Source organism: Nicotiana tabacum, chromosome 13 (assembly GCF_000715075.1).
Source record: "Nicotiana tabacum cultivar K326 chromosome 13, ASM71507v2, whole genome shotgun sequence".
NCBI lineage: Eukaryota > Viridiplantae > Streptophyta > Magnoliopsida > Solanales > Solanaceae > Nicotiana > Nicotiana tabacum.
This window is the reverse complement of record NC_134092.1, coordinates 133,453,576-133,478,014: the sequence shown is the minus strand read 5'-3', so window position 1 is coordinate 133,478,014 and position 24,439 is coordinate 133,453,576. Positions and strand designations below refer to the sequence as shown.

The 24,439-nt window shown below is 36.5% G+C and overlaps 1 protein-coding gene across 8 annotated transcripts; it reads left to right on the top strand.

Moving 5' to 3' along the window:
* Nucleotides 1-10,524: 10,524 nt before the first annotated feature.
* LOC107773326 (E3 ubiquitin-protein ligase COP1) lies at nt 10,525-17,827 on the top strand. Of its 8 annotated transcripts, none has more exons than XM_075228566.1 (14): nt 10,720-11,110; nt 12,484-12,561; nt 13,146-13,329; nt 13,457-13,612; nt 14,163-14,519; nt 14,603-14,760; nt 14,857-14,922; nt 15,165-15,243; nt 15,577-15,732; nt 15,825-15,923; nt 16,382-16,486; nt 16,620-16,799; nt 17,070-17,180; nt 17,283-17,827. In XM_075228566.1, the coding sequence occupies exons 4-14, from the start codon at nt 13,505-13,507 to the stop codon at nt 17,451-17,453; spliced, it is 1,590 nt and encodes a 529-aa protein (XP_075084667.1). In that variant the 5' UTR covers nt 10,720-11,110; nt 12,484-12,561; nt 13,146-13,329; nt 13,457-13,504; the 3' UTR covers nt 17,454-17,827. The 8 variants fall into 8 exon arrangements, with proteins under 8 accessions (XP_016448273.1, XP_075084666.1, XP_075084665.1 ...); XM_016592964.2 differs by having other exon boundaries at nt 10,721-11,110; nt 13,453-13,612; XM_075228567.1 differs by having other exon boundaries at nt 10,723-11,674.
* The last annotated feature ends 6,612 nt before the right edge of the window (nt 17,828-24,439 follow it).

Sequence of the window (24,439 nt, the reverse complement as noted above, 5' to 3'; positions counted from 1 at the left end):
ACCGCCCGCTTGGATTAGGACACATTACTAGTGGGATGATCATTCGAGGGTTGACCAGGCATATGAGGCATGACTAGAGTTGCAGATCGAGACTTGGGACTAGCGGCGTGACCTGATTCCGCCACCCCCTTCACCCGATTTTATGGATGGTGAGCATGCGTATATGGGCTGGTACCGTAGCATTACCTGACCTATCGTCTGGAATCCCATTCATCGCGCTGATGGTCGATTCGTTCCATATGCCGGGAGGCATGAGGCGCTGGTATGTTATTTGGTATACTTAGTTATAACGTTAATATTATCGTTTCGCAATTAATATTTTATATGTTGTTCAGGTTATTGGACTACATATGTTCCACCAGTTGGGAGTGCAGATGCAACAACATACCGGTGAGGGAACGACCGCTTTGCACGACTATGGCCGACAGGTTACAGATTTGGTTGCCACAATATTGCAGCGAGAATGGGATGATGAGCGCTTAGGATACGAGGCTGATTATATGGTGCCAAAACAGTACCATCGTGGGCCAGCAATGCAGCCTGAACGTGGTCGATGTGGCAGGGGTGTGGCACTAGGTATGGGTGTGCCATGAGGTAGGGGTATCCCACGAGGTAGGTGTGTCCCACGAGGTAGGGGTGTCATATGAGGTCGTGGGGGTCGGCGAGGAGGTGGTCCCCAACAAGGGGGCGTTGAGGCACTTGTTGAGGATGTTGGAGTTGAGAGGGGTGACCACCATGATCTTAGTGATATCCCATCATTTAGCTTGAGGCTTATTCCAGGGACTTCGCAGGTAACCACGTCAGCTCCATTATCGATCGCGGGCACGACCTTTACCTAATATGATTGGGATGCGTATTTTCCTGACCCTCTAAAGGCATCGACGGTTGCTGATGCTCGTCCGATACAATATGTGAATAGTAGGTGCCGACATAGTTATGGCTTACCACCGAGGAATGCTAAGGATCTTCTATAGGATTTGGTTAGTTTGTATTACTATTACTTATATTTTGTGTTTATCTCATTGATTAGTCATAAATATCCAAAGCCTATTTTTTTTGAAGCCATCATCCTCGCCCGTCACGGAGGCCACTTTGTGCGACACTGACATGCCTGAGACAGATGATTATATTCAGGAGCCCGCTGAGACCATGGTAAGATAATTTAATTTTTTAGCTAATACGTACATTACTAATATATATTTCATATACTAAAATATCTTATTATCATGTAGGTTACTGCTGAACCGACGACCCCTTCTACCGAGCCTGCCAGCCCTACTGAACGACATGTTGCAGTTCATCCTCCGATAAAGAGGTGTAGTGATGAGGATGATCCTGATAGTGTAGCCGGGCGGGATGAGATGCGCTTGAGGCCAGCGGCTGCTTTAAAGCATAAAGGTTTTGGAACACATTGATTTTTTTTATGTACATATGACAATCAGTAAATAATAGCAACTATATCTATGGTTTAGCATTATATGTGCATTATGTTTTAATTTTTTGTTTTTTTTTTGTTATTTTAATAGTAAATCCAGACAAAACAAACATAGAAACTTAAGATAATTTAAATTCGATACAACTAATGAAAATACATGACACGAAAAATATAAAGATAAAATACCACACTCAACACATACATGTATTTGTTTAGTTACTACCATCCATTATTCTCTGCTCCAGCCACTTAAATTTCTCTTCCATTTTATTTTTTTCTTCTTCCACCTCTTTTAGTTTCTCCTGCAGTGTCGCAATTTGTTGTTGCATTTAAGAGATCTGGCGTTGGTATTCAACATTCATATTCCAAACATACTGCAAAATTAATTTGTAGTATTCCCGGTTAATGGGTTCATCATATCATTCCTTAAACATACAATGATTTCCGTCATTGCCTCCAAACCTATATAGACACATCCAGTATCTGCGCCCAATATTACCATCTGACCAACATGTCTTCATAATCGCACGTTTGCCACAATAGCATCTTGGTGAGTCATTGCGTTCAGACATTTGTTAATGCAAGAAAAATAAAAAATGTATGGAAAGTTTTGCTATTTGTTTTGGTTAAGCGAAGATAATAACTAAAATGTGTTAGTCATTTATAGGCAAGAAAAAAAATACATAACATGGTATGTAACCGCGCTATGCTTCGCGTGCTAATGATTCTTTAGGGTACAATACAGTTTTTCCAAAAGACAGCTTTTCTAGAACGGCAGCTTTATCAGATCGATAAGACAATACACATAACGTGGTATGTAACCATGCTATTCTTCGCGGGCTAACGATTCTTTACGGTGCGATACAACTTTTCCAGAAGACATCTTTTCTAGAACGACAGCTTTATCAGGTCGACGAGATAATACACATAATGTGGTATGCAACCGCACTATGCTTCACGTGGTAATAATTATTTCACACATAATGTAGTAATTCACTGCGCTATGCTTCGCGTGTTAAAGATTCTTTCGGGTAAAATACAGCTTTTTCAGAAGATAGATTTTGCAGGCGAGCAGCTTTTTCAGGTCGATAAGACAATTATTATTTTTTTAAATGGGGTTTATGTTAGATTGTTGTACTGAAGTATTAATGTTAAATATCAATAAGATTTAACATCAATGGAAACATAATTTTATTTCATACATTCTGCAAGATAAACAAGTACATACACTTATTACAACCACATTACGGAAACAAAACACTACGTGTATCCTTGATAGTTGGGCACATTAGATGAACTTCTACCAGGAGCTGGATTACCACCGCCACCCAAACCAACTAAACGACATTTACGACGGTTATGTCCTGTTTGCGAGCATACACCACATTTACGCGCATAAACGGTATCACCAACATCCATTTGGTTCTGTGTATGCGTTTGTTTTTGCACTTGTACCTTATACAAACACTCCTTGTTACACACAATTTTAAATGATTTCGGCAGCCAATAATACTCAGCACCCACTGGCTGCAACTGTCCACTATATATGTTTAAGTATGCAGTAACACTATATTCCTTAGCAACGTACCGTGTTACAGCAAAACCTGTATGTTGAAAACACTTCATGACATGCGAGCATGACATGTGGTAGATAGACCATTTCCCACATGAACACAATATGTTGGCTTCATTTACGATGTGTGTATTATTCCCCCAATTTTGATGTATAGCGGTGCGAACTTCAAAAATATTTCGCTCGTTGCAATACTGTAAAAATGAATGCCAATGTGCTCGCCTCCTGTATTTCTCAAATCTTTTCATTGGTATTGGCATAAATTCAACACCATTCTCCATCAGTTCTGATGCACCTCTATGACATTCAATAAACCTCTCCGCCATCTGTTTGAATGACATCCGCACCATGGCAGTGACAGGAAATCCACGTGCAGACTTCAATATCCCGTTGAAAGACTCTGACATATTTGTAGTCAGGGTTCCCCATCGTCTGCCACCATCCGCATGCAATGTCCACTTGTCAAGCTTATGTTGCATCAACCAATGATAGGCTCTTTCGTCTTCTTGCCTGATCGATTTCGTGCGCCTCCTGAATTTGCACTCCTGGTGATCAGTTGCAACCATCCACATTAAATCATGCAAGTCCTTGTTGTGTACCTTCTGGAAATTGGCCTTTAGGTGCCTTACACAGTAACGATGGTATGCATACCGTTCTTGCCATTTAGGCAAATGCTGTACAGAACTTAAAATACCACCATACCGATTAGATATTAGACAAATACCTTAACGTTGTTTGACAACGTGCTCCTTCAAGTGGTTCAAAAATAGCGTCCACGACTCTTGGCTTTCATTGGCACAGATGGCAAAAGCTAGGGGAAATATTTGTCCATTAGCATCTACTGCAATGACGATCAATAGCTTAATATCATACTTTCCATAGACATGAGTGTCGTCTATGGATATTACCGGCCAACAATGCACAAAACCATCAATTGCTTGTTTGAATGCCCAGAACACGTATTTGAATATATATTCTGGTATTCTCAGACTCTGTTCAAGCTTCCATTCAACAACAATCCCAGGATTAAATTGTTGCAATGCAGTCATGTACCTGGGTAGAGATGCAGTGACTTATACAAGTCACCGTAAATAATTTCAAACGTACGATTATGCCCGAAAAATGCCTTTCTTTTGGTAATGGTACACCCATATTCTTGGTGGACAAATGTAATACACTCTTTGATCTTGTACCTTACGGAGGCTTCAATATGTGGAATCAAGACAAGAGAAATTAAGTCAACATCCAAGTTAAAGTGATTTCCACTGAATGTGTCTATTTCACAATTGTGAGTGCCAATATATTTACCCACAACCCACATATTTGTTTTCTTCTTCCTCTCACGCAACATCCAATTACAACCCGTAAATCATCTACGACAAACAACCTTGTATGCATCCGGAGATGACTCACATACCATCATCTCATGGCACTCTTTTACGCTGTACATTTTCACTGCCCTGATTAGGCGCGCCTTATCAGGAAAAACATGCCCTTTTGACAGCACCGTTGGTCTAGATTCATCCCATATTGCTGTCCAAATTTCGTCAATATCCCTTGTGAAGGCATCCACATCCGACATACTTGGAAAATGATCAAGGTAGGGAATATGCCTTGAATGAAATGGCATGTGGGACTCGTACACTTTTAGTCTTGGGAGGTGGAGCATGCTCCCTCGTCAAATTAGGTTCGACATTCTCTTCCTCCTCCTCATCACCCTCGTCAGGGAAGGGTGTGTCATCTCCAGACCCATCGGCATTGTTGTCATAATCACTATTCTCTTCCTGACTCTGCACATTTGCCAGATCCCAAGTAAATAGACTATCTTCGGCAATTAATTAAGGACATGACTATCAAGTTGCTCGTTTTCACTGCACAATCAAAGAAATAATGAGTTACTAAAATTGGCCCAAACAATACATATAACTTTATATATTTACTTATAAATCATAATGTGTTGATTTTTCATGATGCACATTATCTTGTTAATGCTGACTCCCGGATGGACCACCATGATCCAACACACCAAAACTAAGCATATTCCAACTAGCCGTTGGTTCATAACTTGTAAAATTCATATCTGGTCGGGACTCCCTATAGAATATATGAGTGTTAATACAAATACAAAACACAAAAATACACATCGTAACACAAAGAAAAATTGAAGTTTACCACTCGGCTTGTAGATTATGTATACTAGGGGAGAAATTATTTCTTCGCTCCTCGTTCGCCCGTGGAGATAAGTTTAGATCCGGCCAAACTCTTTCAGCCGGAATCTGTTCGGCTAAAACTGCTCCAAAATAACCACCCGACGATTGAGGTATTTTCCTACTTTGCGCAACTTCATTATTGCGAACGTCTTCAGCCTTGACGTATATTTCCAACAGTTTTATCACAATAAAATTTCTAGTATTCATCCAGAGTCCTCAAAAAATCTCTCAGAGTTTCATCGTCTTCGATGTTAAACTCAGCATAACATACAACCCCTTGCGAAGTCACAAAATACAGATATCTTCCGGTTATTTTAAGATTTACCGATCGTTTGCTCACACTCATTTTTTTTACATAACAACGATACCAATGTATCGTACTCCATTGTAAGTGGCAACTTAGCATGACACTGTGGAGATAAATTATAACTTGTTGAGTTATTCCCCACCACAACCTCACCCCCATGAAACCCTAATTCTTCTCTCTTCAAACATTATGACAAAATGCAAAACAACTTAACAAAGAAAAAATTCAGAAGACTTGAAAATATTTATGAATGGATTTTTACAAAATCCTTCACCTCTTTAAATAAGGCAAAAACTAGTTCGGGAGTTCAATTTTTTGAGGTATAGCATCTTAGCTTAAAACGCTATACCCAGTTGAATTATTGTTATGCCTGTTAAGCACAGAAAAATTATTTGTGGGCCCACATAATATATATAGCGTCTTAGTTAAAAACGCTATATATATATATAATATCTTTTTAAAAGACACTATACTTAACTGGTCAAACGACTGTTAAGGTATAACATCTTTTAAAAAAACGCTATATATATTTTGGTCACTATATTTTTTTCCACATATTTTTGTTCTTTGAGTCCAGAAAAACCGTATTTTGGTTCCGGACGAATCGTTTTAGCCCAACAATATTTCTATGATAGTTGATAGTTGATGCTTAAAAGTTAAAACATTAATCAATACGCTTGCAGGCTACGTTAGCAGACACCTTTTCGAGGTATATCTTACAAAAGAATCCAAAATGTAATGACAAGAAACAAATGAAAGAGAAAACAAAAAGAGAGCTGGAGTATTTGTTTTTTCCTTTATAGTTTAATAAGTCTATCAATGTGTTTTATTAATCCTCCACGTACAGGATAGGGATAAATTAGCTATAGTTTTTTGAAAACTGAACAGAAAATCAATCAGCCAATCCCAGTTCTGATGTCGTGGATTAGTCACTAGCCACTGGTTTTAGAAAATACTCTCTTTCTGGCCTTGTTTAAAAGTGAAAATTAAATCTAATCTGATCTTTTGAAAGTATGATTAAGACTTTTTTTAAGTCAATGGAAGTACACCACTATCACTACCTAATTCTGACAATGTAACAAGGTTGAACATCAAAATTTTATCAAACTTTTTTTACTGTATTGATTTAAAAATGTGGGTTTGTCCCCAACTTCTTGTCAACCTATGAATTTACAGTAAAAACGTATTCACACTCCGTATTTACGTCAAATCAATGAATATAATATATATATATATATGTGTGTGTGTTTCATACCTTCATTAATCATAACTGATATAAACTTAAAGGACTTTAAAAGGGGAACCTAGAACAATTGTAAAATTATCTCCGTATGACTTATAGGTCAGGATTCGATCCATAGAAGTTGCTAGTAATGCTTGCATTAGGTTAGACTGTCTACATCACAATCCTTGGAGTACGGACCGTTTGCCACTCCTAGGTACAGTCACTTTCTGAATCCCCCGTAAACACGGGATACCTTGTATGTAACCGTGGTTGGTTTTTGTATTACATTATCGTTTGGTAGGGTATATAAGAATAATGCGGAATAAGGTGTATTAGTAATGCATGGGTTAGTAATGCAAACATTAGTTATGCATATATTATTTCTTATCTATTGTTTGGTGTGATGTATTAAAATTATAAATGCATTACATAATTTTAAAGAAAAATAGTTGTTTACGAAAATGCCCTCCATATTATCTAGCTTTAAAGGACTTTTAAAGATATTTTTGTCTTTAACCATACTAATGCATGCATTAATAGCCTTGATATTACTAATGCCATGGTTTTCTATGCATTACTTATACATAGGATAATACCAAGTATGATGTATAACTAATACAATTATACAAGTATTAGTTATACATAGGTTGAAAATATGTACCAAATAAAGTATTAGTAATGCATAGAGCTAATGCTTGCATTATTTTTTCTAATACCTCCTACCAAACGACCCCTATGTTTTCCCCCTTTAAGGCTGGCATGTGGGCCGGTTAGGCCCGGCCCAGGCCCGCGAGCACTTATGGGTAGTGGGCCTAAACGGGCCTAACCGTTTAAGCCCGGGACCAGGGGAGGTGCAGGCCAAAGTGGGCCGGTTCATTGAAGAAGCCCATTAGGACCAGGACCGTTTGGGCCCGAGATCGGGTCCTAAGTGGGCCGATTCAACTGGTCCTAAACAGGCTCAAACGGGTCCAATGACTACTTTTTTTAAAAAAAAAATCCAAATTTTTTTTAGCCATTGCAATATTTAAAAAATGGTCGTTGGCCTACAAAAATAACCGTTTGGACTTTATAAAATAGCCATTTAACCCCTTCCCCCTCCCAACTTTGTTTTAACCCCAAACTTTTTATAATTACACTTTTTTCCTATTTTAACTATAAATACCCCTTCATTCATTTATTTTTCTCACAAAATCATCAATCTCTCTCATTTCTCAAACTCAAATTGAAGTATTCAAGTCTTCACTCATCTCTCATTTCTCAAACTCAAATTCTTAATTCAAGTTAAATTGTGCCCGGTGATTCTAGATTGCACCCATTTGTTTTGGAACACTTTAATGTGGTAGAAGAAAATGAAAAATATTTACATAATAAAGTGCAAGAATTGTGGTCGAGTCTACACTCATCGTCCAAAGTGGGAGGGCACAGGCTGTTTAAGGAGGCATATAAAGAGTTGTCTTGCGCGTTTTCCAGACATTCGTATTTAAGATTGATTTGAGACAATTTGTGTTAATTTAAAATTATTAGACGTATTATGCTTAATGTTTTAGTTTGTTAGATTAATTTGAAGTATTATGTTGAAGGCATTGAACTTTAATTTGAAGTATTAAATGTAAACTTTAATTTGCAACTTTGATACCGAGTTCATCTTAATATATATATATATATATATATATATATATATATATATATATATATATATATATATATATATATATAGAGAGAGGTTATATCGAAATTCGAATATAGCTTATATACTATACACTTAGTATATCTATAATACTATACTACTATATATACATCTTATATAAGGCAATATACTATATAAGACAATTTCTTGTAAATTATCTAAGGCAATATATTTTGAGTTAAAATTTTTTAAATCACAACTATATAATATAATTTATAAGAAATTGCCTTAGATAAAAAAATATATATAAATTGTATAATTTATAAGAAATTGCCTTAGATAAAAAAATAGGCCCACTTAGGCCTACATATATATATATAATTTACAAGAAATTGCCTTAGATAAAATTTTTTTTTAAAAAAATAAGCCAGGCCCACTTAATATATATATACATATAAGCAATTTATATAGTATATATATATATATATATATATATATATATATATATATATATATATATATATAATATAGATATAGTATATATAATATTATATAAGTTATATAATTTACAAGAAATTGCCTTAGATAATTTTTTTTAAAAAATAGTCGGGAACACTTAGGCCCGTGGACCGGTCAACTTAGCCCGGGACCATTAGTTCGTAGTCCTGGTCCTGGTCCGATTATCTCCAAAAGTCCACGAAACCCGAGACCGTTTAAGTCTGGCCCACGAAGCCCGAGCCCACATAGGATCGACCCACTTAGGACAGACCCACAGGGCCAGTTTAGGCCCGGACTCGGCTCATTTGCCACCCTTACCCCTCTTTTTCCGGTATACTTACGTATAGTCCCATCTATGGTCTTGATAATTGATGTGAGAGGGTTTTGGCTAGAGATGCATTAAATTGTAAGGTCCAACTCATTATCAACTTATGGCCAAATTTTTCATCACCATGCATTTAATAGCTAATTGTTTCCTTGGTCTAACGCGATTTATGATAATTATTATGTATAAACTCTAAAGAAGTGTAACTTGTATATTTTATTATTTAATTTCTAAAAACATTTGGTAGATTTTTAAAAAACAACTAAAGTAACTCACTCATAATAAGATTTATAAACTAATGATGCAAATATTATGATACAATAGAACATGCCACTCATTTTATTTATTAACTTCTCCTGTATCATTTTATGTGAAGGTGATTGATTTGAAAAAATCCTAGAATTTAATGAATAATTTTGACTTATAAGTCAAATATAACATATGTATTATCTTTTTGTTGAAAAAAATAAGTATGAAACTTAAAGATATACTTTCTCCCATCTTATGTATCCATATTTAATTAAATGCAATTTTTTTTAAAAAAGGTTAAAAACTTTTTATACTGTTATAAAATAAAGATTGTAAAGTAAAGACAAGTATAGAGAGAAACTGATATATTATTCGAATTCAAACTGATGTACATAATGAACTGAAATCTCTTCTATTTATAGAAGAAAGAAAGCTGTTGTGTAAGCTGCTACTACAAGCTGTTGTTTAAGCTGCTATTACAAGTTGTTGTGTAAGCTGCTACGCAAGGTGCTACTATACCAGAAATGGATAATCTTCTACTGAGAGCAATGTTTATCCATAACGGAGTACTGAATGGATAAGCTTATTATACTCGGTATGGATAATCTTCTACCTAGGGTAATGTTTATCCATAACCGGGTACCGAAGTGATAAGCTTCTTCAGGAAGCTTATTTCCAATAGAGTACTAAATAGATAAACATATTTACGGTGGAGTCCCATATGGATAAGCTTCTTCAGGAAGCTTATTTACAACGGAGTACTAAATGAACATCCATAATATAATATATTTATAACAATCAAGACTTCAGTTTTTTTTTAGTCCGTCATCGAAAGAATATCATATTTTTTTTATTTAACTTTAAAATGAATTATGATCAGATAAATATTTATGACTTAATTTAAATTATAAATTTCAAAAATTATTTTTTTAAAATTTTGTATTAAATCAAATACTATCACGTAAATTAGGACGAAAGTTATACAAAATATTATATTGATAGCAGCCGCAAAAACACTTTTCGGCTACTTGTATTTGTATATGTATAGAAAACTATAAATTTGATTACAAAAAATAACGGCAGCCAGAGAGATTTATGAGGCGGTCGCAGTAACAAGTCTCTCCAGTTTTGAAAATACGCGGGTACCCGCCAACGTGGTCCGTTTATACCCTCACATAAACACACACACACACACAGTAATCATCTCTCTCTCACTCGCCGATTTCTTCATTCGTAAGAATATATACATACATTAATATACATACATATATGCATACAAATTTTTAGCAAAATTGATTTGAACCTTAGCTTCAATAGTAGTGATGGGAGGAGGAGGAGAGCGTTCAACCGGAGCTTTAGTTCCGACGGTACTGAAATCGGAGCCGGTAAATGCCGGAGAAACTTCGGCACCTGCGGCGGCGGCGGCGGTGGAGGCGGAGGTTAAGGAGCAAATTCCGGTGCCGGAGAAGGAAGAGGAAGTGGATAAGGACATGTTATGTCCGATATGTATGCAAATTATAAAGGATGCTTTTCTGACGGCGTGTGGACATAGCTTTTGTTACATGTGCATTGTTACTCATCTTCACAATAAAAGTGATTGTCCTTGTTGCTCTCATTACTTGACTACTAATCACCTTTATCCTAATTTCCTTCTCAATAAGGTAAAATTTTTCACCTTTTTTCATTAATTTGGATATTCCGTTTGAATCTTACCTGCAATTGCCAATCAATGCTATTAACTAAAGTTAATTACCTTCAATTATCCAGTGTAATAATCACATTTGTTTGAAATGTATCTGAACGAAGACACAAAATGTGTTGTATGTGACTTCTGTGAATGTGAAGATCAGCAAGTTGTGTAACTTGTTTTAGGCATTACTGGTACTAGTACTCTTTAAATTGGACAAGAATTTAAAACATATGAGATGAATTGGAATTTAGGTTCCTTTTTTATTTTGGGTGAAGCTGCAATTTTTAGTTCGTGTGTTGACATATTTAGCAGATTTATTTCTATTCTTAATTTATCGGTGTAGAATTATAATTTTCTTTTTATGATGGTGGTGTCCAAGCACCTTGACTACTCCGTCTGGTGCTGCTACCTTCCACCAGCACAGGTATCGAGTAGCTCTGCCACCAAGACGTAGTCAGATGGGAAGATATCATCTAATAGCTTTTGCCTCCATCGGGATTTGAATCTGAGATTTTATGGTTCTCCTCTCATCAATGTATAGTTATAGTGCCTTGAAGGAATCTGGTTTCATTTTGCTTTGTTTATATAACTGGTAAACGTTGAAATTGATTGATTCTTATGTTTCAAACTAGTTATGAGTGATTGGAAAAAAATACATACCCAAAAAATGTCGGTCTTTATGAGTAAGTCCAATAGGAATCACTTATAAAAAAAAATTATATATATAAAAAAGAAAAGCGCATAGGAATTATCATGCTGGCCTTTGAATGTCATGGCAAGACTTCAATGTAAAAATTTTCTTGAAATTGTCAAGTCAGCTGATGATTACAGGAGTTAATGATTTATCAAAGCTATTTTAAATGTTTCCTCAATGACAAATATTGGTTGGAATATCACTGCATTTCTATGGCGAGGAGGAAGTTCCCTTTGCTAGAATATTAGTGAAGGAATACGCTCTATATGAATTTTTTGAATGTATTTTATGGTATTTTAGAAATATGTTTATTATATCAAGATTTACTTGGGTAATTGGTAAGATATAAATGTAGCTCACATTACTCTGGTTTAATTTGTATCTCCCCTTTGTGAGTTTTTATTGTAACGTTTTTACAAATTCTATCGCAATTCCATAATGGGCTAAATTTTGGAGCGAAAACTTGATTGCTAAACCTTTTTTACTTGTTATATTCCTTTTATTTGTATTTTTCTTCTCATTGCTTCTTTTCTTTTGTTTCATAGTCATTACTTCACCTTTTTAATAGTCTATTGAATATTGATAATATTTCTCGAAGGTTATTTACAGGTCAAACCAAGTTGTAGTTAAAAGTTTTTTCCATTATGTAGTTATTGATGAAGAGATCTGCTCGCCAAATGGCCAAAAGTGCTACACCTGTGGAACAACTTCGCCAGGCAATACAGCAGGTCAGATATGCATGAAAAGTTAAACAACCTTTCTCCGTATCGTTGTAGATAGACTAGTGAATATTCTTTGTCCGGATGGTGATGCATCTCAGTTTTGCTGAGGTACCAAGACCTATGACGCTACATGTTGTAGGCTGATGTTAGTGATATGGTTTGATATGAGGTATGAATGTAAAGGAGGAGAAGCTAAAGGGTATGCAGATAGTCTTCCCCAGGTGTTAGTTTAGACCACTAGTCTTGATGTCCCATACTTTTTGCAGGACGGAAAGTGATTAAAAATTCAAACTTAAACTTTTAAAATACTTTACATGTGAAAATTAATTGTTTTGTGCCAACTCCTCATTCCAGCCCTAAGTTGGATTTAAAGCAGGCAGAAATGGTTGGAATGACTATATTTTGATGTCGCTTGCGCTTTTACCTGCATGTGAAAAAGGGAGAAACCATTCTCTTTATTGCTTCTCTTTCATTGTCCACCCACTTTTTAGTTTTTACCGTACCAATTGCTTTAGGGGAAAGATAATATATGATATCCTTCGCAAAGTTTCGCTATTAAAGAGTTGTGACTTGTGAGAAATTAAAAACAGGAAACTGAATATCTGAGCCTGCTATGCCTTGAAAAGGAATACAATTCACCTGCAAGTATTTGCAAAGATGTTGGTTAAAAGACAAGGGCTGGTACTTTCTGTTAGGAGACCTGTAAGCGTCCAATCAGCTTAGTTTCGGTGGAGAGCGTTCCTAACTTTGTCTTTCAGCAGCTGTTTTAGACAGGTTCTTTGATTACCTTCTTGCAACTGCCATCTTAGTCTCAGATGATTTTGCCTTTTAGCTCTCTCTGTCACTGTGTCGGGATTATTTCCATATATCTGTTCAGGATTCTCATCTGATTCTTAGGCAGGGATGCGAGGTGTCCATCAAAGAGCTGGAGAGTCTATTATTTCTGCTTATGGAAAAGAAAAGAAAAATGGAACAAGAAGAAGCTGAAACAAATCTTCAGATTCTGCTTGAGTTTCTCCAGTGTTTAAGGAAGCAAAAAGTTGAAGAGTTTAATGAGGTTTTGTCTTGAACTTCTTCTGACTTACACATTTCACTTTTAGTTTGAGTTATCTGTTGTCAACTTTGAAACTTATTGTACTTTATTCTATTTGCTTCACATCCCTCCTGCAGATAGGGATTTGCTTTTCTTGTATAATATCTTTGCATTCTAACTGGAGAAAGCATATTCAATTAAATATTATAGCGGTAAAAGCAACATATCGAGTTGGTAGATACCAGGAGCATGCCTTTTCCGTCAGACTTAACGTGACATATTTTTGCAATGTAAATCGTTAACTTCAGGAAAACCTCTAACCATCTTCTGTCTCCTATAAATTGCTAAGAAAGGGCTTGTGCATATTTGGTTATTATCTGAAAAGATTAAACCCATGTCTAAGAGTTTCCCTTTTGTAAATATTGTTATCATTTCTTTCATTCTTAACCACTTAAGAGACGTTATTTGGAGTCCTGTTACAAATCGTCTTTTTTTTAAATTTCTTCTCTAAAAACTGTATGACTCCTTACAAACTAGCAGTTCCATATATTGACTGTATCCTGCACCTTTCTAGATCCAAAATGATCTCAAGTACATTAAAGAAGACATAAATGCTGTGGAGAAGCGTAGAATAGAGTTATATAGGGCAAGGAGTAGATATTCAGCGAAAATGAGAAAGCTAGTAGATGATTCTTCTGCAATGACAGTCAGGCCTTCACTGGGAGATAAGGAAGGTGGTGCAATTGTTTCTAGTTCTGTCGATTCACAAGAACAAGGTCGTGCTGGTACTGCACAGACCAGGAACACTGATGCAAGAGCTCCTGGGAATTCTCAAGTTGTTCAATGGAAGGATGACCACGGCGGACCAGATTCACAGCGTCCTAATCAACCTGGACAGGCAATAGCAAGGAAAAAACGCATTCATGCACAGGTCAATTCTGTAATTTATCATTGTGCTTGTTGATGTAGTTCATTATTTGTATGTCCTCTTTTAACATGCACAATTGTCAACAGTTCAATGAGCTTCAAACCTGTTACCTGCAAAAGAGGCGCTATTGGGCAAGACAGTCCGAGAAACAGGAAGAAAGGGTAGCAAATGTCATGAATAGAGAAGGTTATTCCGCGGGACTTGAAGATTTTCAATCTGTTCTGTCTACCTATACGCGATACAGGTTCATCAGTTTTCATCTAATGATTTTTGTATTGACTTGAAATTATCCTATAAATTTGGGCTTACAGCTTTTTTTCTATTGCGCTTGTTGATGTAGTCGTTTGAGGGTTGTTGCTGAACTTAGACATTCTGACCTTTTCCACATGGCTAATATCGTTTCAAGGTACGAAGTTCATTGCATCTAGAATATTTAATTCTATAACTTCTTTTTGAAATAGAACTAGGGATATTCCTTTATTGGAAAATATGGTACTCTGATTTGCTTTTTTTTCTGGAGACGTTATAGCAATCTCCTTCTTTAAGTATGCATAGACAGCCAGGAGGTTTTATTTGCTTTTATAAACCCAATACAACTCCTTTTTTGCGAGAACTCTTGCCTCTCACTAAATGTCCTCTTTTTCACAGTATTGAATTTGACCGAGATGATGAATTGTTTGCTACTGCTGGGGTATCACGAAGAATTAAGGTCTTCGAATTTGCGTCCGTAAGTACATGCTTCATGAGAGCTTCTTATTCTGCAAACCTTCCCACCAGAAAAACTTCTGTAGGAGTTTAATGATTGTCTATTAATTAGACTTCACTTCTAGCCCCATTTTTCTTCTCCAGATAAGATTTTGAAATTTTTACATGCTATTGATGTAATGAAATGTTTTGGGAGAAATAAGTGTTCAGCTTAGTTGAACTGATATTATCACTGTTACTAGTGAAATCTTTTTCAATAACTTGGCTAGATTTGGGTTTTTCTGCTTCTCTTTTGCTGTATTTTGTTTATTTCTTGAAAAGATACAAGGTAATTCTTGTATGTTGTCATTATCAGGTGGTAAACGAACCAGCAGAAGCGCAATGTCCTCTTGTTGAAATGTCTACACGGTCCAAACTAAGTTGTTTGAGCTGGAACAAGTGCACTAAAAATCACTTAGCAAGCAGTGACTATGAGGGCATAGTGACGGTTTGGGATGTTACAACTCGTCAGGTAGGTTTTTATTTTGTTCTTATATCTAGATCATGAAAAGCACCTTCACGTGGATCTCCACTTATATCTGATAATTACACTTTCTATTCCAGAGTGTGATGGAGTATGAGGAGCATGAAAAACGAGCATGGAGTGTTGACTTTTGCCGTACTGAACCTTCTGTGCTTGTGTCTGGTAGTGATGATTGCAAGGTAACATACAATTTCAAGCTATGAGCTTTTTTCTAGAATTGAGATGTTTCTTATCTGGTGTTTGGAGTGACAATCATATTGTGTCTGAAATTTTGACAAATGAGGCAGATGAAATTGGGATTTATTTAATATTAGATTTCTTTTTCCTCAGAGATCTGAAGTCTGTGTGTCCATTTATGTTAGGAGTGACTATCATAGTTTAGGTTTATTACTCTTGTGAAGTAAAGGGATAAGATCCAGATGTTTCATCATATTTTCAGTTTGTATTCCGGTATTATAGAATTTATATTAGGTTTTGTACTGCAGTAGAGAAGTGAGGGATGATGGGTGCTGTGGTTTGCGCCTTGTGTGGTCCAACAATGGAGTTAAAGTGTGCTAAACCAAAAGAACAGAAGTAGTTTTGGAGAGTTAGTACACTTGTAAAGATTTGGAATAAGCTTAAATTAATTTCTCAACAGGTCAAAGTTTGGTGCACGAAGCAGGAAGCCAGCGTTCTTACCATTGACATGAAAGCTAACGCTTGCTCTGTGAAGTATAATCCTGGATCCAGTGTTCTTGTAGCTGTAAGTTCTCATTTTGTTTTTAGTTATCCCACAATAAACGGTTTCAGGTTCCTCTTGCATCAATGCATTTAATTATAGTATTCCATGTTAAAGGTATGGTTTCTACACTAAAACGTGATGCAATATCTTGCAGGTGGGTTCGGCGGATCATCACATCCACTATTATGACTTGCGAAATGTTAGCCAGCCACTGCATATTTTCAGTGGGCACCGTAAAGCTGTTTCTTATGTAAAGTTTTTATCCAACAATGAGCTAGCTTCTGCATCAACAGATAGTACATTGCGTTTGTGGGATGTCAAGGAGAATGTTCCAGTAAGTAATCATGCTCTGGTCATTTTCTCGATTTGAATACAGAAATTAATCACATTTTGCTCTCATTATGATATCGCCATACGGACAATAGGCATGAACTAAAAGGAATTAGAAAAAAGAAAAAGTGAGGGATGGATAGGAGAGGTAGATTATAGTTTTGCTTAATGCTGGTTCTCACTCAAATAATGTAATGAAGTTGAATTGATATTCTCTTCAACAGACTTGTCAAACTTCTGACCAGCATTATCCTTGTTCTATTTTTTATTTCAGCTGCGTACTTTTAAAGGACATGCAAATGAGAAGAACTTTGTGGGTCTTACAGTAAACAGTGAATACCTTGCATGTGGCAGTGAGACAAATGAAGTGTTTGTCTATCACAAGGTATATTTCTGAAAGTATTTGACGACGAGTCTCATTATCCAGATACATGAGCGATTTAACATCATTTTCCAGTGCTTAATCTAGTTTGTCATACATGTACAGGAAATTTCTAAGCCAGCAGCTTGGCACAAATTTGGTTCTGATGATCAGAATGATCCAGATGGGGAAATGGGATCATATTTCATCAGTGCTGTTTGTTGGAAACGTGACAGCTCAACAATTCTAACGGCGAACAGTCAAGGGACAATAAAAGTGCTTGTCCTTGCTGCTTGATATAACATTTGAATGATCGATTAACATTTGACTGATGAAGAGGCTTGCTAAAAAAGAAAGGAGGTACGAGTTCTCTACAGCAATTCTCCGGTGTACATGAATAACCAGAGCATTAGGCTAACTTTGGTTTTTGATTTTGGTGGTTCCTTATAGCCAACTCTTTTAGCTTTTGACGGGTGATTATATAGTAGTCGCATAATTCTCATAGTTAGTATGTATCTCTTCTTTTCTGGGGTTCGAGTTTAAAAGAATGTCCTAGATTCAGGAGTTGTGTTTCTAGTATCTGGAAATCTAGACAGCAGAGTGAAAATTGTAGTGAAAACATGACAATGGTATATTTGCTAAATTTGAATTGCTTCTTGTTTGTGCAAAAACTTCTTTGCCATCTGATTTAGCGATTTAGATCTTCATTTTGCAGCTCTACTCTGTAAACATTATTTTCACACTTGCCACTCATATCAATTACCAGGAGTCTTCATTAGTCTCCATTTCTACTCCACTCACATTGGTACTAAATTGATACAGAGAATTCAAGAAAAGTTTCTGTTTATATGATACTTTTCCCTACAAGATATATTCTATTTTAGACCCTTGTTGTCCGATACTTTCCCGAATCCCGCGCATAGTGGGAGCTTGGTGCACCGGGCTACCCTTTTAGTGCGTGAATCTTCGGAGCACCATCAATTGCGCCACCAATTGACCGGCGTAGCTCCTTCATGAAAAGATAGGATTATGTTATATAGTTATCATTTTCTGATTGGGAGTAGAGTAGTCAAAATTGCATGATAGTGAAGTACAGCGAACCACTGGTTCCTTTTCTATCTTATCACACTATTGATAAAAAATGGACCTTGAGCTTAACTCAATGTTCAGAAATGAATTTGAACCCAACTCTCAAATCTAAAAGCTATCTCGAAAGTGCACTCGACGTCAAGTAAATCAAGAAGTGAGATGGGTCTGGCTTAGATTTCATGGTGAAAAAAATGAACTTTGAATCTAACTCTCAAACCTAAAAGCTAGTTCATGAAGTGAGAATTGTTTTAGACCATATAAGGAGAAATTCCACGTCTCACAATCTATTTTCGACTTGTTCTCTTATATCTTTCTTCTTTTTCCGATTGAAATTCTTTCTGAGTATTCTGACCATTATGGACATAAAAGAGTCAGATCAAATGGAAGCAGAGGTTGGTTTACGTTCTATTACATTATACTATCTACAAAAAATTTAGGCAGTAATGTCAAATCTGCCAGAGTAACTTTGCCCTCTGTTGAACGTTTGGCGTTATATTATTCTGGCGTTAGAAAACAAATCTCGTTTTCCCTTGACTGTTGTTGGAACTTCAATAAGTCATTTTGAACTATAGTCAAAAGTTGAAAGATAAATATAACTATCTTTTCACGAAGAATTTGGACATGTAAAGTCTATTCATTTTGCACTTGCCTCCATTTATGGCAAGAGCAAACGGATTGACAGCTCGTGCATAGAATTGAAATTTAACCTAACACCCTACATGGCTAATGAGTCATACATCACTTAACTATTACTCAGTCGTTATCATGTGACCAAAATGTTTAACCGAAAATATATCTTTCGGGCAAAGATTAATTTTAGAAGACAACGGGCTTCTGATAACCAAGTTTTTGCTAACTTTCTCAATGACATCGAAGGAAAAGAATAAGAATAAATAAGGAAATAATTGATTGCAAAGTCAATATCGAGAAAAAACAGAAAAGTTAAGTGAATATATTCCAATATTGTCTCAGATGTCTTTACAAGTAAAATTCTCTCCCCTTATATAGAGGTTTACACATATAACGTTTCTTTCCATTTATGGCTAAATCATTATGATCATTAATTGCATTAATGATCCGTTATAATTGGTAATTGTAACTGTCCACTAGATTCTGTAACGATTCTGATTCCCCTCCTCATTAATTGAAGGTTCATGAATCTTCCCTTTTTACTATCTTGATTCAGTCATTGCCAGTTGTTAGGTTCGGTACTACCTCGTACTCCCGTGCCTTTTCTTATTTTATCAAATAAGACTACCATGTGCTGCTATATCATTGCTCTTACGTGTAATACTATGTCAGCAGTCTAATATTCCACGTGTAGCTCTTTTTTACTACCAATACAGATAGTGTCCCCACTTTCTTGAATATTCTCTATTGAATATTTAGGGAAGTGGAAGGTTTTTATGGCGGGAATCCTCTGCCGGGTTTTCGAATATAATCATACCCTTTTCTGAATCAATGTGACGTTCATCACTTTTATTAAATGATCATGCCACATGGCTTTTGACAATTGATTCTTCAGTTCTTCAATGTCTTTTAGGGTTTTCCTGCAACCGCATCAGTCACGAAGTGATGGTTCCATTATGACGCTTCATAATGACCTCAATAGTCGTGCCTTCCTATAAATACTTAACCACTTTCTTTCCGATTTTCTAAAGCCTTTCCCTCTTAGTCTTCTTGTATTATTTCGTTCTGCATCTTTTTCTTGTGCTTCTCTAGTTAATCATGGCTTCACCAAATCCTGATCCTCGTAAAGTAGTAATTGTTGATGAACTTCCCCCTTCAACTACCCCTGTTAGGAGTAGAAAAGGCGGTAGGTTATGTAGCCTCGGTTCAATTTCTAATCATGGTTCCTCCTCTCAAGGTAGTGCTTCCAAACCATCTTCTTCTAGGCCTAGGGCTTCTGCAACCCCAAGGTCTTCTTCTAAAGATAAAGATTTATCTGAAGCTCTTCGTGAACCTACTGTTGATGAGATTGTCCCTCGGGAGCTATCCTTTGTGACTGATAGTGAATCCATGAAGAGTCAAGTCTCTTCCATGACTGCTTCCCTTGATCGTGCTGATCGTTACCCAATTCTGATTACCACTAGTCTTCTTGCTCTAGTTCGAAGAGAATGTAATTGGAAACCCGGCTTCCCAATTTTAATCCCTGGTTCTAACCAAAGAATAACTTCATGCCAAACTGGCTATTCCTTCGTTTATACATATCCTTTTACTTTAGGCTTTAAGCCTCCTATTGACCCGGTAATCATTGAGTTACATCGTTACTTCAATGTGTGTTTGGGACAAATTGGTCCTATTGTTTGGAGAGTTGTTGCATGTCTCCGTTATTTATCAAACTTGGCTTCTATGCCTTTTACTTTTCGTCACTTACTCCATCTCTACTCTCCCAAATTAATTTGTGATGGAGTTTTCTCCCTTGTGACCAAAAGTAAGAGAGTATTAGTTAGCCCTGAAGATGATGGAGATCGAGGCTGGTATACTCGCTTCATTGCTGCTCCCACTGGTGCTTTGGTGGGTGAAGAAAACATGTCTTTTCCCGAGAAGTGGAATTTTGCATGTAAGTATTTGTATCTCACCTTTTTCCTTTCTTAAAAATTGATTCTCATGTATTCTCGTGCCTACTTTTTAAGGAACTATGGAAGTCTTTGAAGAGATCCCTGACTTCCTTGCTTGGGTAGGAAAGTTATTATCTGTTGCTCCTATGGAGAAAATGTCTTGGAAGTACCTTTCTCAAAGATTTGGGTGAAAAGTCAAAACACACAATACTTTTTTCCGTTTTAATCTTCTTCTTTTTCTCTTTTGCTTGTTTAAGAGTTTTTCACCATAATTCTTTTTCTTTTGTCAGGATTTGCCATTCATGGTGTTAGCCCTGCTTCTGTTTCGTCTGCAAGACTTATGGTGAGTCTTGCTCAAGAAAGGATTCTGAGCTCTTCTTTAAAGAGGAAGGTTGATAGAGCCCGTGGCTCAGAGGGAGAAGAAGAACCAGAGGAAGGTTCTTTAATTTGTAGACCTCGTGTCAAGAGGCGCGTTATTTCAGATGATGAAGCCACACCTCCTCCCAATTCAGTTCCTGTTAATGAACCTGAAAATGCTACTTTAGTGATTGAGTAATGATGAAGAGATGAGTGCTCCTCCTAGTGAATCTACTAATCAACTATTTTCCCGTGGTTTTGATAGTGGTGATTTTGGTCCTGTTTTTGAGGAATTACCCTTTGCTTCTCTTCCAGTGTCAGTCCCCGTCTGTTCTCAGTCTACCGTTTATGTTACTGTTGCTACTGCTCTTCCCGTGGCTGCTTTTACATCTTCAACCATACCTGTTGTTACTACCTCTCACATTGAAGTTGGTACTTCTAGTAGTAATAGGATGATGAAAAAGGTTACCATAGAAGTCCTTGAAGATGGTAATCTGCTGAAAAAAATCTGGTCAAGCCGACGTTGGTTAAAACCTTTAATTAGTCCAGTTGAAAAGTCTAAGTTGGAAAGCCACAACTCCTTGACGTGGATGAATGATATTGTTCATTCATCTTTGAAGGTTTAAGCTTTAGCATTTCCCTTCCCTTTTCCTCGCGATTATTTACTTTTGTTTGACAACTGCTTCTTTCTTTTCTTTTGTAGATCAACTTGATAGGCACGAAGCTTATGAAAAGAATTGTTCACACTGAGCAGCTAGTCAATGATTATCATACTGAAGCATATAACTAGAAGGAACAATATGAGGGTTTTCAATTGGAGAAAGAACTTTTAGATGAAGAGAAGTGTGCTTTGGAACAACAAGTAAGGATGATGACGGCAGAATTGGCAATTGAAAAAGCCTCTTCAAGTCAAGTCGGCAGAGACAAAGACATCCTTGAGTCTTCATTTGCAGAGCAACTTTCTAAAGCTACCGAGGGGATACAGGGTTTGAAAGAACTCCTTAATCAGAAGGAGACTTATGCCGAGGACCTAGATCAAACACTCACTCAGGTTCAAGAAGACCTTCGTGTCTCTTCTGATGAGATCTAGTTCTTGGAGAGTTCCCTCGCCCCTCTGAAGGTTTCTTATGATGCTTCTTTGACTGAGAAAGAAGAATTGAAGGCTGAAATTGACCAATGGGAGAAATATTATGAAGCCCTTGAAGATAAATCGACATTTGATATAAGTTGGGCTTTTCTGAATACCCGCCTCGAGACTTTGATGGAGGCTAGCCAGGAAGGTTTTGATCTCAATGCTGAGATTGCTAAAGCTGAGGAAGCAATCGAGAAAACTCAGCAAAGTCAAGACTTTCATTCACTAGAGGTCGGCATTTCCGAAGGTGATGAATTACTCTTGGTAAAGTTGGCATTCAAGCTTCTTTTGCTCAAGTTGAATCTTCTCCCGTTGTTGATGATGCCTTATTGAATTCCGCCTCTCCCACTGCTGATAATGCTGCATTGGACTCTACTCCTTAGTGTTCTTAGTTTGATTTTGGAACTCTTGATAAGAAGCTTTTTTTTTTGGGAATGGATGGTTAGTTTTTACCCTTGGTTCGTTTTGGGGTTTGTTTGAACATTTTGGTTTTAACTAAGTGTATACTTAGTTTTAGCCAAGTTTAATATATGATCTTTTGTTTATTATGAGTTTTTTATTTAAACTCTTTGACTTGCACTTAAAAATGATTTACTATTTCGTAATTTTGGCATAGACACGAATTTTATAAAAGAGGACCCTTTTATAACGACACTAATGAAGAAGACGTCTCAACTTCATATTGATGTAAATATATGAGAGAAGTAGGAAAATACATATTTTGAAGAAGTTTCATGAATAATTTGAGGAAGTTTCATATCTTGAACTTTCAAATTACATAGCACTTTACAAGTATTCAATTAACATTTACAACTCTTTCATAACTGTTTTTCTTATAACAGATTTCAAAAATTCTAGGGTACATTATACAACCCATGACTAATCATGGTCTTTAACCTCAGTACTCGCAGGATCTTATAATTCACATCCGCGAGTTTACACTTTATGAAAGCTTAATATAAAAGGTTTTCTGATTCATACTTGTTTCTTGGCTTTTGATTGGCTCTTGACTTTTGATTTTTGGGTTGATTCAGGTTTGAATTCTAACTTTTAGTCTTCTTTGACCTTCTTTAACTTGCAGTCTTCTTTGCATTCTATCTATAGTCCCTCAAGTTTTAGAGCTTTGAAGTATGAAATCTCAAGCACTTGATTATTCCCTTCATTTGGTCCATTTCCTGAAAAGGAAAGTACATACAGAACTCGGAGGTATATTTTTAGATGATGACTACTTAACCTTTTTTATTTCCATCAGAAAGGTTGTAACCCAGACCAAGGATAATTTTGCATCCCGCGTGTCTTTTAGGTCTAATATCATCATTTGGTATGGGCTAGCTTTGTGCCTATCATCTAAAATGGTTAGTATAATTAAAAAGAATAAATCTAAACCTTACATAAATGATAGCTGACCGGGGGTTCTTCCTTTAGAGGTTATACTTCTTCAAATGAACAACATTCCAATTTGATGGGAGTATTTTGTCGTCCATTATTTCTAACTCATATGCATCATTTCTAGCAATACCTCGATTCCTGTAAGGTCCTTCCTAATTTGGACTCAATTTTCCTACATTGGTTGCTTTTGATGATTGAAAAACTTTTTTGAGTACAAAGTCCCCAGTCTTGAAGTACCTAAGACGAGCTTTCCGATTGTATTATCGCTCAATAATTTGTTTCTGCACTGCCATCCTTATTAGAGCCGCTTCTCTCCTTTCTTCAAGCAAATCGAGATTTATTCGCATCTCTTCCCCATTTGATTCTTCGGTTGCTTGGGTGTATCTTGTACTTGGTTTACCTATTTCAACTGAGATTAGGGCTTCAATACCATACACAAGTGAGAATGGAGTCTCTCCCGTACCTGTCTTCGCTGTCGTCCGGTAGGCCCATAAGACTCTTAGTAATACTTCCAGTCACTTACCTTTTGACTCCTCTAATCTTTTCTTCAAGTTATTAAAAGTTTTATTGATTCAGCTTGTCCATTAGCCACAGGATGATAAGGTGTTAAAGCTATCCTTTTAATCTGCCAACTTTGAAAGAATTTTGTGATTTTCCCACCTATGAATTGCGGGCCGTTATCACATACGATTTATTTTGGAAATCCAAATCGGCATATGATGTTTCGCCAAATGAATTCCCTGACTTCTTTTTCC